Source organism: Mya arenaria, chromosome 2, assembly GCF_026914265.1.
Source record: "Mya arenaria isolate MELC-2E11 chromosome 2, ASM2691426v1".
In the NCBI taxonomy this organism is placed as follows: Eukaryota; Metazoa; Mollusca; class Bivalvia; order Myida; family Myidae; genus Mya; species Mya arenaria.
The window spans coordinates 36,713,676-36,729,405 of NC_069123.1; the positions used below are offsets into that span (position 1 = coordinate 36,713,676).

Sequence of the window (15,730 nt, forward strand, 5' to 3'; positions counted from 1 at the left end):
TAAGTTAACCTATTCACCATTCAATCATCTGCACACAATATGGCTCACACATTTTTAAAAAAAAATAATTTTGAAACAACTTCGTAACCTTTTTTACAATCGATATAGTAGTAAGAAATTCATTTTCATTAATTACAAACTAAGTTTCAAATTGTAAAGTTACAAATTCAGTTTCATTAAATAACACATTTCTTAAAAGTTAATGTTGAATGTAAGAACTTACCATTTAGTTGTAACATCCTCAAGCTGTGTTAGCTTGAAGACAGTTTCTTTGTAATGGTTTAAAATGACAAATGTTAAAAAGTTTACTTGGCAGACCCATTCAGATGTCACGATTTGTGGTGTCTAAAATTCCAGCTCAAGACCAAGACTTACCATTGCTGAGTGTGGCCTTGCCCCCTCCAAGGGCCCCAAGTGGCAGCAGACCGTTCGGTGTGAGGCCCTTCAGCTGCAGAACACTCTCACTCTCCTCGCTGCAACACACAAAACAGTTTGAATAGGTATAGGCAATACAATTAGTCATATGCAGTACAAGTTATCATAAGCAATACCAGAAGGCATAGGGCAGATTTCACAAAAGAGGCAATTATTTGGCCCATTTGCTTTCATTTATTGTTATTGCATGTCAACGTCATTTATACAGCAATTGCCTTTTCCAACCCAATAAGAACACCTTATAGAAGTGATTAGTATTAAAATAATGAAAATATTGTGTTAAATAAGGTAAAAAAATGTAAAAATATGCCGATATTTAGGACAAAAAAGACAGAGTATTTTATTCTTGTCTGTTGAATAATGTTTGCAAGAAATGTTAATTAAAACAATAATATATCTTAAATGATTGCATTTTGTTCGTAATATACTTAAATTTTCGGTAATTGCGCATGGTGATAACGTTATGGTAATCTGTCCTCCAATTGTTGTGTAACATTAGCAGACATGATCCACTGCTAACTGTTTTAAGCCTAAACACACCTTTATTAAATCACTGAAAACAAAGACTATGTGTCGGATAAAAACAGCATTGCATGTAACAAGAAATTGGTCATTCCTGATCATAAAGTTTTTTAGGTCTAAAAATGTGTTAATGTTACGCAAAATCCATTCTGTCCCATTTTAGCATGACGATAGCACCTTTTCTATTCGTGAATAATTTACACCGACTGAGGGTTAACATCCGGGTAGCGATTACTTTTATATTGGACTGGTTCACAGTTGACATTGAAATGATAAAAAAAAGTGGTGAATACCGTTGATAAAAACTTAATCCAAGTTTGGCTCATTCTGTCCTTCGATGTAACGTTAACATTATGTCACGCTAGCATTAAGACAAGCGCGTAATAAAGCGAGAAAATCGTTGAAATTTGATGACTTTCCCAGAGTCAATTATTCGAACATAACAATGTCGTCTGTAAACTATCGTTTGTAAGTATTAATTCATTAGGTACGTAGTTTATATTGAATTCATACCGCTTTTGTGTTTGGTATCGTTATTTATTGGACAGAATTAAGAATGCAAACGTTATAAAATGGACAGAAAAATAGATGACAACGTGACAAATGGACATAACTGCAAATGCTACATTGGACAGAAATCCTTCTTTTTTTTATAAAACACATATCTATGTTTTGTTTTTTGTGATCCATTGATACAAGCTTAACTGTTTAATACTTAATCAGAATTTGATTAAGTAAACTGAATGCTTATGTTATAATTGGGACAGAAATATGTTTGCTAATGTGACAAAAGGACTTTTCCCCTAATGTTACATAGGACAGAAGCAGAGTTTGACATCACCAAGAGAGAATGCTTGAGATGGAAGTCAATATTTGTATGCTCATTTTGTGATTCATTGTGTTTCTTATTTGACAAATCTTATTTTTGACACAAACTTGTGTTATATATTGTATCTTTACCTTATTTTAGTCACCTGAATGCTGTGTTACATTTTGGACAGAACAATGTGTGCTATTGCATGACAATAGGACATCTCCCCTGGTGTTACTTTTTGATTCCTGTTTGAACCCCCCCCCCCCACCAGAGCATATAAAAGTTGAAGAACATTGTTTCTGTGCTTCTAAAACTGTTCAATCTAGTGAATGTTTTTTATTCAATTTCAAACTGTCCCAGATTAAATTAACTGAATGCCAGTGTTATATATATATATATATATATATATACCGTATTTTCTCGACTATAAGACGGGGAAATTGGGTCCTGATTTTTACCCCAAAAGTAGGGGACCCGTCTTATAAGCGAGTAGATAAAATATTAAAAAAGATTCAAGTCAAAATCAGTAAAATTTTACATAGGGTATTCGTCTATCCAGTATATCGTCTGCCGATACCAGTATGGGGCAATTAAGTAAACAACAACACGAAATCTCTTCACCGCGCGTGCTCTGACGTCACACAGTGTACCGTTTTATCTGCATTTTTCCTCATGGCGCGTGTCAGTATAATTAGTTTGACAGATATATCAAATCAATAAATTGGAATCGTAATATGATGTAGGTACCTAACTGTCAATTTGATTAAGCAAACAAATGACAATGCGAATATGAATCCTTTATGTTCGTCGCCAATCAAGGGACAATTATTGCCTAAAGCATTTTTGCTAAACAAACACCTATTCATGCCTCGGCTTTTCGCAGTTATGTTATTGAAGCCATTTATTTTGCCGAAGAACTTCATTGGTGTCTTCAATAAAAAAAATAAACTAAAACAAACTTATGTTGTTATTGATTAATTATTAAAATTCTGATAAGTAACGACCTGCAAACTTAAAAGCGTAACCATGTACTCATTTTTAACCTACATCCAAATAGAGAGCTCACAGTTGACCGCCATTTTCTTTGAGTAAAACAAAAACAGTTACCGCGAAAGTCGATAATTGTCCGTTGAGCTTGAACATTTTTACACATTAGGAAGAATTTTAGCATTTTAGATTTGCTTAAAAATTGACCCCGTCTTATAAGCGAGTCGAAACAAAAAGCACCAGATTTCATGGGCAAAGTTAGGGGGCCGTCTTATAAGCGAATCGCCTTATAGTCGAGAAAATACGGTATATACAATAAAAAATACGATAAATAAGTTAAAGGCCTAGTTTAGGTCCATTTTCATAATAAAACATCGAAAACTGCACAGCAGGTCTTATCAGATTGGAGATGTGGCGCAAGTTGACGAACTATATGTTGTTCCATATGGAAGGAGTCTGATGAATAGATTTACAGATAATAAATTGACGTATTCTTGTAGTATTTCAAACAAAACTGTTTTTTGAAAGTAGCGAAACAATAAGAAGTGTTAGTAAAAGTAGTATCTAAAATGATCTGTTGCTAAAAATTTAAAATGTTTGAATTTATGGCATTTACATGCGAGTGTTTTGTTTTAGTTTGTAAGATTGTGAAGACAGCTCTATGAATTTAATGTCTCAAATCTGCTCCCTTGGTAGAAAACATTACGTATTGTGTTAGTTTTGTGAGGCAATGAGAAAGTACCCCTGCTGGGGATCAAACCAAACCCACGACTTCTTGTGTTAGAGGCAGACATATATAACTTAGAACACTCTCATTTATCAACAGAAAGTATGTAATAATTTAATTTCTTTTTCAGAACCATACCCTTGAAGACAAGAAGATCATGTGTAAATCGTCTGAATTGTTTGACTGTTGCAATTTACCTACATTAAACATTATTTTATAAGAATTGTCTTTCGCTGTGTCGGGTTGGATTATATGCAAGGTTACTGCGGGTGGGGTGGTTCTTGTTACAGGTTTTAAAGTTCTGGATGTTTATTTGCCTTTTTTATGATAAGATCTTTTGATCAGTGTCTATGTCACTGTGTAGGCATATACAGTTCGGGGTAAAGATTTCTGATCAATCTCTTATGACATTGTGTATTTGTACACAACCTCTGTAAATGGATCTTAATCTAATGCACCAGTCAATTGTAACCATGCCCCCCCCCCCCCAGGTCCGGGAAATAGCCGGGACTTTGACTTTCGGTCCAGCAAACCCCGGGTAAAATCCTCACCTTGCGGGGACGAACTGATGGTAAAACCCCGGCCAAATGCCCCCCGCACCCCAGAGACTCTATACAAGTCAATATCTCCGCTAAATTTGGCACTAAGACAAAACCACCGCACTCACACGGCCCTGCAGGGCCACCTGGAAAGTAAAAACACGGCCCTCTTCCCCGGCTATCCCCAGTATACCCCCGGACCTGGGGGCCTTGGTTACAATTGATTGGTGCATAATTGCCTAATTGTCTTATCAGATCTCCGATCTGAGTATCCTGCTGCGCAGTATGGGATATTTTAAGATAGAAATGGACCCTTAATGGCCCTGAGCCAATAAACCTACTGGTAAACACAGGAAATTGGCCCCTACTGTCAAACCAGTGTGATTAGAAGGAGATGCACAGCAGGGGATTATCATGCCAAATATTCCTTAAATTAGGCCTTAAAAGGGGGAGGGTCACTTTTAAAAGGCTTAAACTAGGCCTTTAAGACACACAACAGTCTGATCTTTAGTTCTATTGTTGGTTTTTCGTATTGGAAGTTATTCTATCCAGATTGGTATATTTTTTTACGAGATTGTTTAATCAAACTGCTGCGGGAACAGTGTTTCCAGGATTCGTCATTCAGTCTGACACCATATAAACTTAGGTCAACAGTGTATTTATAAATCAACATGAACAAAACTAGTAGGAACTATTTGAGAAGCAATAGAATTATATTGTAACAACAGGTTATTAAAATCTCAAATGAGTAAAACATAATAACAAAATTTAAACTAAATGAAGAGTCAAAGAAACTATTTTCAACTGTAGAAGCTCATGAAATGTGTACGTCTGTCACACTGCATCTTCGTCAATCTTGTATGATTATTATGATTTTTATGTGATTATCAATTGACCGTGTTTATCAATCATTTATATAGTTTGTTTTATACTGTATCAAGCTCAAAGAGTCTGTGGTTGGTCTGTATTTTATTTTGTTGTGAAACATTCTGTCCAACTGCTAATGTGACTTACTGCTAATGTTACTCATTCTGTCTTGTGGTAACACTAGCACATTCTCGCAATTAGCAATTTATAATAAATATGTTTAATATCAAAGGTAATGATAATTGCACCATACTAGAGACATTTATATCACCACAACAAAACATTTATGTTTATAGCTTATCTGATCTGATATAAAAAGAAAACCTATGTTTGCAGAAAATATTTTCTGTCTTGTTGTCCAACTTGGGTTTGTTTCAATAAAATTATTTGAGAAAAACAAAACAATCTTTATTTTTTGTCTGTACAATCTGTTTTATAGATAAATGAACCATTTAGTGCAAGACAAAATACTTCTTTGGATCAAAATATTAAAAAAACAACAAGTTTTTACCGGCAATATTGTAACACTAGCACAAATGGTATGGTGATACAAAATTCTTTATTTTATAAAAATGCATGAATAATTCATTGCAAATGTTCTAAAATATGATAGATAAGAAATTACTGTAAAAGATTATGTTGAAATCACAAATCTGCAATAAATTTTGAAAATCAATATTCGCCGGGAACTTTTTGGTCATCAAAACGTGAAATCTGCCATAGGCAATTCACATAGGCAGTACAAGTAGTTGAGGGCAGTAAAAGAGGTCAGGGGCAGTACAAATAGTTACAGGCAGTTCAAGCAGCCATGGACAATACAAGAAGTCATAGGCAGTTCAAGTAGCCATGGACAATACAAGAAGTCATAGGCAGTTCAAGTAGCCATGGAAAATACAAGTAGTCATAGGCAGTTCAAGTAGCCATGGACAATACAAGAAGTCATAGGCAGTTCAAGTAGCCATGGAAAATACAAGTAGTCATAGGCAGTTCAAGTAGCCATGGACAATACAAGAAGTCATAGGCAGTTCAAGTAGCCATGGACAATACAAGAAGTCATAGGCAGTTCAAGTAGCCATGGAAAATACAAGTTGTCATAGGCTGTTCAAGAAGCCATGGACAATACAAGAAGTCATAGGCAGTTCAAGTAGCCATGGACAATACAAGAAGTCATAGGCAGTTCAAGTAGCCATGGATGATACAAGTAGTCATACGCAGTTCAAGTAGCCATGGATGATACAAGTAGTCATAGGCAGTTCAAGTAGCCATGGAAAATACAAGTAGTCATAGGCAGTTCAAGTAGCCATGGATAATACAAGTAGTCATAGGCAGTTCAAGTAGCCATGGATGATACAAGTAGTCATAGGCAGTTCAAGTAGCCATGGACAATAAAAGTGGTCATAGGCAGTTCACGTAGCCATGGATGATACAAGTAGTCATAGGCAGTTCAAGTAGCCATGGACAATACAAGTAGTCATAGGCAATTCAAGTAGCCATGGATGATACAAGTAGTCATAGGCAGAGGCAGAACAAGTAGTCATTGGCAGTTCAAGTAGCCATGGATGATACAAGTAGTCATAGGCAATTCAAGTAGCCATGGATGATACAAGTAGTCATAGGCAGAGGCAGAACAAGTAGTCATAGGCAATTCAAGTAGCCATGGATGATAAAAGTTCTCATAGGCAGAGGCAGAACAAGTAGTCATTGGCAGTTCAAGTAGCCATGGATGATACAAGTAGTCATAGGCAGTACACGTAGCCATGGATGATACAAGTAGCCATGGATGATACAAGTAGTCATAGGCAGTTCAAGTAGCCATAGATGATACAAGTAGCCATGGATGATACAAGTAGCCATGGATGATACAAGTAGCCATAGATGATACAAGTAGCCATAGGCAGAACAAGTAGCCACGGATGATACAAGTAGACATAGGCAGTTCAAGTAGCCATGGATGATACAAGTAGACATAGGCAGAGGCAGAACAAGTAGTCATTGGCAATTCAAGTAGCCATGGATGATACAAGTAGTCATAGGCAGAACAAGTAGCCACGGATGATACAAGTAGTCATAGGCAGTTCAAGTAGCCATGGATGATACAAGTAGTTATAGGCAGAGGCAGAACAAGTAGTCATTGGCAGTTTAAGTAGCCATGGATGATACAAGTAGTCATAGGCAGTTCAAGTAGCCATGGATGATACAAGTAGTCATAGGCAGTACAAGTGGCCATAGATGATACAAGTAGACATAGGCAGTTCAAGTAGCCATGGATGATACAAGTAGTCATAGGCAGTACAAGTAGCCATGGATGATACAAGTAGACATAGGCAGAACAAGTAGCCATGGATGATACAAGTAGACATAGGCAGAACAAGTAGCCATGGATGATACAAGTAGTCATAGGCAGTACAAGTAGCCATGGATGATACAAGTAGTCATAGGCAGTACAAGTAGCCATGGATGATACAAGTAGACATAGGCAGTTCAAGTAGCCATGGACAATACAAGTAGACATAGGCAGTTCAAGTAGCCATGGATGATACAAGTAGTCATAGGCAGAACAAGTAGTCATTGGCAGTACAAGTAGCCATGGATGATACAAGTAGTCATAGGCAGTACAAGTAGCCATGGATGATACAAGTAGTCATTGGCAGTTCAAGTAGCCATGGATGATACAAGTAGACATAGGCAGTACAAGTAGCCATGGATGATACAAGTAGACATAGGCAGTACAAGTAGCCATATATGATACAAGTAGACATAGGCAGTTCAAGTAGCCATGGATGATACAAGTAGACATAGGCAGAACAAGTAGTCATTGGCAATTCAAGTAGCCATGGATGATACAAGTAGTCATAGGCAGAACAAGTAGCCACGGATGATACAAGTAGTCATTGGCAGTTCAAGTAGCCATGGATGATACAAGTAGACATAGGCAGTACAAGTAGCCATGGATGATACAAGTAGACATAGGCATTACAAGTAGCCATGGATGATACAAGTAGACATAGGCAGTTCAAGTAGCCATGGATGATACAAGTAGACATAGGCAGAGGCAGAACAAGTAGTCATTGGCAATTCAAGTAGCCATGGATGATACAAGTAGTCATAGGCAGAACAAGTAGCCATGGATGATACAAGTAGTTATAGGCAGAGGCAGAACAAGTAGTCATTGGCAGTTCAAGTAGCCATGGATGATACAAGTAGTCATAGGCAGTTCAAGTAGCCATGGATGATACAAGTAGTCATAGGCAGTACAAGTAGCCATAGATGATACAAGTAGACATAGGCAGTTCAAGTAGCCATGGATGATACAAGTAGTCATAGGCAGTACAAGTAGCCATGGATGATACAAGTAGTCATAGGCAGTACAAGTAGCCATAGATGATACAAGTAGACATAGGCAGTTCAAGTAGCCATGGATGATACAAGTAGTCATAGGCAGTACAAGTAGCCATGGATGATACAAGTAGACATAGGCAGAACAAGTAGCCATGGATGATACAAGTAGTCATAGGCAGTTCAAGTAGCCATGGATGATACAAGTAGTCATAGGCAGTTCAAGTAGCCATGGATGATACAAGTAGTCATAGGCAGTACAAGTAGCCATGGATGATACAAGTAGTCATAGGCAGTTCAAGTAGCCATGGATGATACAAGTAGACATAGGCAGAACAAGTAGCCATGGATGATACAAGTAGACATAGGCAGTACAAGTAGCCATGGATGATACAAGTAGACATAGGCAGTTCAAGTAGCCATGGATGATACAAGTAGTCATAGGCAGTACAAGTAGCCATGGATGATACAAGTAGTCATAGGCAGTACAAGTAGCCATGGATGATACAAGTAGTCATATGCAGTACAAGTAGCCATGGATGATACAAGTAGTCATAGGCAGTTCAAGTAGCCATGGACAATACAAGTAGTCATAAGCAATTCAAGTAGCCATGGATGATACAAGTAGTCATAGGCAGAACAAGTAGCCATGGATGATACAAGTAGTCATAGGCAGAGGCAGTACAAGTAGCCATGGATGATACAAGTAGTCATAGGCAGTACAAGTAGCCATGGACAATACAAGTAGTCATTGGCAGTTCAAGTAGCCATGGATGATACAAGTAGTCATAGGCAGAACAAGTAGACATAGGCAGAACAAGTAAACATACAAATTTCAAGTAGCCTTGGGCAATACATGTTGTGGTGGGCAATACAGGTTGTGGTGGGCAATACAGGTTGTGGTGGGCAATACAGGTTGTCACGGGCAAAACAAGTAGTCATCAGCAATATAATTCAACAGAAACCTGTTTTTCTGCATTATGTGCATCTTTTCTTTATCAGACAACTCATTTCTATGATTATAACTAAAATATAACTTTAAACTCGACAAAATGGGAAGTTTTCTCATAAATCCTGACAGCATGTGTAGACATCTCAGACGCTTACACAGTTCATACAAATGTCAACAACTTATCATTCACGATTTGTATTCAAAATCTTATTTGTATACACTGCGTGTTGCTCTAAGTATTAGTAAGCAGGAATTACTCAGACGCAGAAAACTAGTTCCTGACTCAATTTTCATGGTAGTGAGTATCATGCTGTGCATCCCTGGGACTCCCCAAATATCGATGACCTGTCTACAAAATAAGATACATAAACCCCATCTACAATATGTGACACACAATGTTTCAAGTTTTATCAATTCAAAAACAGCAATGTTTTGTCCACAGCAGATATGAATAAAACACAATGTCAAAAACATATTAGACCACTCTGTTAACGGAAATAGAATCAATCAATATATCTTTCTCTTTCCATGTATACGAATGGATGGTAGTGCTAATTGGCATTGATTACAATATTGCATTGTGCCATCTATTGAAGGAAATGGTGTATGCTGATGGAAAATGTTTCTACTGTGCCATCCTGTCAATACTTTTCATCCATATTAACAAATTGTCACAAATCATATTGTACCAAAATATTGATCGGACAATAAAACCAGCCGGGGGGTTGAGAGAATTGTTAAAAGATTTATATGGTAGGATGAAGGCTGCAATTATGGGGATGAAAACCACGGCACTGATCCTCTAGGGAGCACACAAATACAAGGCCTGCAGATCACATTTTAAACTGGAGAACATTGAAGGACACCACTGGGTGTATTATTCTCATCTAAACTTATTGAACCGTGTGGTTTTAAGGAATATTTAACTGTTAATCAATCAACTACTGGTTTTGCCCAAGAAATACTGCATGATGGAAAAGATAGTACATTGTAAGTGCATGCTATTCTTCGGCCCTGTATTGTGATCTCTCCGATATGGGAGATGGGAGAGTAAATAAACCATCAGGCAACCAGCACTCAGAAATTCACCACCATGTCTCCCACAGAAATACTTGTTTACTTTGGGACATTTCAATATCTCGTAGATTAATGTCATTGAAGTCTTCTGTACATCGGATATTTCATTTCCTTCATGACATAAGTGTAAGGGCTGGGCCAGAAACAGTTAAAACTGAAACCCGATTTTGTAATTTCACATTTACCGAAAGATTATAACACTCCACATTAGATGCAATCATGAAAGTCCTCAATAGCCCCACATAAGATGCAATCACAGTAGTCCGTAATAGCTCCACATATGATGCCTTCATAGTAGACTGCTATCAGCTCCAGTCACTAGCAAAATAGTTTGCATTAACCCTTGAGGTCATTAAGAACCGCTTTTAGCTCCATTTTAGACCCCATCCTATTAATCTTCATTAAGCTCCATGTTAATTCTGCATTTAGTTTTACCTAAGAGACCATCCAGCTGTCCACATAAAGCTCTATATTAGATGCCATCATGGAAGTCAACAGAAGGTCAAGATTAAATGCCATCGTAGTAGTCCACAGTAAGCTCCAAGTAGTAGGTACAATGTAGTAAGCTCCATCTAAGACGCCATCAAGTCGTAGCCAGTAAGCTCTAACTCAGATACCATCAACCAGTCCGCAGTAAGTTCTACATTAGAAACCATCATGCAGTTAGCTCCACATTAGACGTCATCCTAGAAGTCCGCAATAAGGTCCACATAAGACGCAACCCAAGAAGTCTGCAGGGATGCTCCACAGTAGATGCCATCATAGCTGTCTGCAGTAAGCTCCACAATAGATGCCATCATAGTTGTCTGCAGTAAGCTCCACAATAGACGCCATCATAGTTGTCTGCAGTAAGCTCCACAGTAGAGGCCATCATAGTTGTCTGCAGTAAGCTCTACAGTAGACGCCATCAAAGTAGTTCGCAGAAAGCTCCACAGTAGAGGCCATCATAGCTGTCTGCAGTAAGCTCCACAGTAGAGGCCATCATAGTTGTCTGTAGTAAGCTCCACAGTAGACGCCATCAAAGTAGTTCGCAGAAAGCTCCACAGTAGAGGCCATCATAGTTGTCTGCAGTAAGCTCTTCAGTAGAGGCCATCATAGTTGTCTGCAGTAAGCTCCACAGTAGACGCCATCAAAGTAGTTCGCAGAAAGCTCCACAGTAGAGGCCATCATAGTTGCCTGCAGTAAGCTCTACAGTAGAGGCAATCATAGCTGTCTGCAGTAAGCTCTACAGTAGAGGCCATCATAGTTGTCTGCAGTAAGCTCCACAGTAGACGCCATTAAAGTAGTTCGCAGAAAGCTCCACAGTAGAGGCCATCATAGTTGTCTGCAGTAAGCTCTACAGTAGAGGCCATCATAGTTGTCTGCAGTAAGCTCCACAGTAGACGCAATCATAGTTGTCTGCAGTAAGCTCCACAGTAGAGGCCATCATAGTTGTCTGCAGTAAGCTCCACATTAGAGACAACCAAGTAGTCCGCAGTACGCCCACATAAGACGCCATCAAGTCGCCTGCATTAAGCATCAGATCTGATGCTATGAAAGTTGTAAGTTGGCAATAGCTTTCATAATCCATGATAGGTATCTTCATTGTTCGCAATAACTCCACATCAGATAAAGTAGTCCGTAGTATCTCCACATTAGACACCTTGTGGGAGCAACTTCAATCAAAAGCAGCTTATTTTACCTCATTGCAAAACCCCTCCAGGGAATAGGGAAAATAACCATATTTGACATTATCAATCCAGATAAAAACTAAGTCTGCTTATTTTCTCCTACTAAAACAATTCCCACAACTAATCGAGTCTTGAAAATAAAATTCTGGAAAATATATTTATGAAATTTCTCCCCATTACATTAACAAAGATGAGAATGGCGCAATTACAACTCCCTGGACATTGGAAAGGTATTGCCCCCTTGATTTCAACAAAAGCTGTTCAATGTATTTATAATATAAACAACGTTTCATTTCTGTCTATGAGATCTTTACAGTGTACTTGATAAAGAGAATCACTAATTTACAGTTAATGCCTTGCCATTTTTCTGTTAGAGCAGTATTCAAAGTCCCCAAATTCACCAAAAATGGAAATGCCGTGGGGTAGGGCCATCATGTGGTCAATTGGTGTTGGCTGACCTTATACAACTCTAAACAGGTATGTAACTACTGTAGCACTTGGCTATCATGCTTATAGTGCCCAAAGCAACACACAAGGGGAAGACCATCATGTTGTCAATGACTGATGGCAGACATTTAACAACATTGAACTTTCTACAGGTGAGGGGTAGGTACCTACCGTAGCACTGTGAAGACTCGGGCCATCTTGCCAATAGCGCGGATTTTGTTTCGTATGACCTCCTTCCTTGCAGCGACTGCTCCGCCTGCGAACACAAGATAAAATATCGAGTTAGACATTGTGCAACAGAACCAGATCCAGCTCTTCTTTCATTACAATATAACTCAAGACCTGACTAATGTGAATCAATACAAATTGTATCATGCAATTCCCAGTCGCTGTATCAGAAATGGATGGAGGGATGAGATGTCCCGAATGGAAAACGTCGCTTCGGCAATAATGTTATATTATCAGTGTACCAACATGGTAATATATTCATGTGCTGGCCTTGCTAGTACTTATCATAAGTATCGGTCAAGCCTGCACTTCATTGAGAAAAATTGGATCAAGAGGAAAGTCCCCCCCACTCCCATCCCCCACATTAACATCAATTAAGTCTGCTGCAGAAATAAGAATCAGATGATTCCTTCAAATATTTATATACCGGTACTCTTTTTATGAAACTCAATTAGAAAAAAATAATTAACTGGGAATTGCATTAACATTGTGTATTTAAGCAAGGACAGATTCTTTGCATTAACTCAAGATAAAACACGATAAAAATATGATATATTTCTTAAATGCAAAAAAAAGAATGGATGCTAATTCTCCACTCCTGTATTCAAGAGTTGCTATACATAATGCGCGAAGATGTACGCTGATGGAGTTGAAGCATTTAGCACATCAGAGAATACCAAAATCATTTGCGAAGTATAAAAATTTTAACAGTGTTAGTACTATTATTCAAAAGGTTGCAGGTTCAGGTTAGAACAGGTCTATTCTTGTTCTCTAGAGAAAAGTGGTGTATTAGGGAAATATTGTTTGGTGAACAATAATCTAAATATTTATATAGTCGGTGTTTAGGTCACTAATTGGCCATGCAGTGGTCTGTGTGTCATAGCATCCTGAAAATGCAAATAACAGACATCATCTCAAATTATTCTCTTTTGACATAAACCGCTTACACACAGATGACCATATTGTATGAAATATATATAATCTTAATGCCAAAATATCTAGTATTTCTACAGAAATATCTATGTCTTGATCTATGTCCACATTCTACAGCCAAAAAATCTGCATAGCAGAACAAGACATCTCTATAGAAACTAATGTATTTTGTCAAACACCAAAATTCCAGAGTCCAAAATGTTATGACTGAATTCTTTGCAATAGCATTGTAAGAAATCTTGTTTCTTGCAGCGTAAGTAGAAGCATATTCTTTGTATAATTTTCTAAGAGCAGGCCTGCTTTCATTTATAAGTAAAATGTATTTCGAGTTTCTACGTAATTGTTTTTGCTAGCAATAAATTGTTTTCTTGGACTATTTTCTTGTATCAATCAAAATGCAAGAGGGTGCACTTTTATGGTAGCTAATTTTAATGCAATTCCATCAATTTTGGGCAGTGCAAAAGCTACCAGTATGACTTGTGTCCATACTACATTACCAGTAAAATTTTCCTAATGTCAATGATTGTTTACATTTAAGTACATGATTTGTTTTATAGCAGCTCACAGCCTTTTTCACTTTACTATGCTTTACAAATCCAGTCTCATTTAATATAACTAGTAAAGTAAAGACCACTTATAGCCCCAAGACAACGATTTACATATTATCCCATTAGTCCAAATGGCTACCTATACAAAATGTTTTATCACTCAGTTGACACAAGTATAAGAAAGCAGTTGAAATAGCTATATCAAGAAATGTATAAAGATCACTTGAATTAAAGGACATTGCTGTCAAATTTTGCTGGTAAGGCAGTACTAGTGTGTAAATTTACACGCAAACAACACACGCACACAGATTATGAGCACAACAGCTTTTGGAGGGGCGGGAAAGAGCATGGGGCGTTACAAAATAATACTTTCTTGGCATTCTAGGGACAGATACAAAATAACCCGTATTTTAACAAAATATGCTTGAAAAGATATCATTTTCATATTTTATTTATTTTTATATAAGTGTATCAAGCCCCTAGAATGTTAAAAATAATCAAATAAACATGAATTCTAGCAACTCAAAATACTCTACATGCAAACTACTACGGATGGTGCAAATATTCATATCAGTCCATATAGTCATAGAAACGAAATTCCATTGAATTCCACCCAAGCAACCTCAAAATATATTGGATGTGCTAGGAACTATAATCTCATATTACATCATAATAAATTGACTTTTCAAAGAAGAGGTGTTTGTCATTTAAGTAATAAAAAAGGGCCATAAAATCTGAGTGATAAAAAAATCTAAACCAATTAGAGAAAAATGCAAAATGCTTTTAGTGCAAGAAAAACTGCAGAAACAAAACCAATATGGACTTTGGTTTAAAAACCACACAATGAGGGGGTTAGTTTGCGTGTGGACGCTGCTGGTTGATTATGGCTTAACGACCTATGAGATTGATGATTATGCCAGAAACAGTTTAGTAGCAGTATGTCTGCTGCTAGGTACACACAATATACCTCTTGGTTGTTTCACTGCAAATATAGCAGAAACAGGTCGGTTTACACACCTGGTACACCACAACACCAAATAAGAAGATAACCAATGTTAAGTCTTTAATTGAAGAATCATATGTCACCTTTGGTTTAAAGAGAGTGTAAGTAGTTTGAATAACAAAAAAATATTTCAAACAATATAGTTTTTTTATACAATGTGATTTTTTTTGTATAAGCTTGTATCAAATATGTTACTTCTATAAGCATGTGTACATTTTGAGTTGGAGATAATTTTAAAGCGATAGTACTTGAATCAAAACTTTCCAACTTTCACATAACATAATAATAATTCCTCAACAGATAGTTTACAGTGCAAGGTCAAAGTAGATTCCTGTCATGTGACTCTCATTTCTGCGTCCAGCTTGTTAAGCTTGTCCATGACCACACCTTAAATTTCTTGAAACTCTGAGCATCTCTCTAAAGCTTACAAAAATATATTTGTGAAACACAAATTATAAATGGTAACAAACCGTTTCAACATTAAATTAATCAAACTACTTGCACCCTCTTAAAGGTAATTACATGAACTAATGAAATATATCTTGAGTTGCAATTAACGACTAAAAATTGTTTTGGCATTTTCAACACTTGTTTATTGAGCACTATTTACGGAGAATTTCTGCACAAACTTAAGGACGTTGAAGA

General features: G+C 37.2%; 1 protein-coding gene across 5 annotated transcripts in view; it reads right to left on the reverse strand.

Moving 5' to 3' along the window:
* LOC128208804 (protein phosphatase 3 catalytic subunit alpha-like) overlaps nt 1-15,730 on the reverse strand; it is a 49,384-nt gene that overhangs the window by 7,108 nt on the left and 26,546 nt on the right. For 3 of the 5 annotated variants that reach the window (XR_008256898.1, XM_052912439.1, XM_052912432.1), the window contains 2 exons: nt 12,545-12,629; nt 376-473 (listed from right to left, as the gene is read on the reverse strand). Coding sequence is in view for 3 of the 5 variants with exons in the window: in XM_052912439.1 (XP_052768399.1) it covers nt 376-473; nt 12,545-12,629 (183 nt within the window). In the remaining 2 variants the exon portion in view is untranslated. Of the gene's footprint in view, nt 1-375; nt 474-12,544; nt 12,630-15,049; nt 15,100-15,730 lie in introns of all 5 variants that reach the window. The other 2 variants (XR_008256897.1, XM_052912424.1) reach the window with 2 other exon arrangements.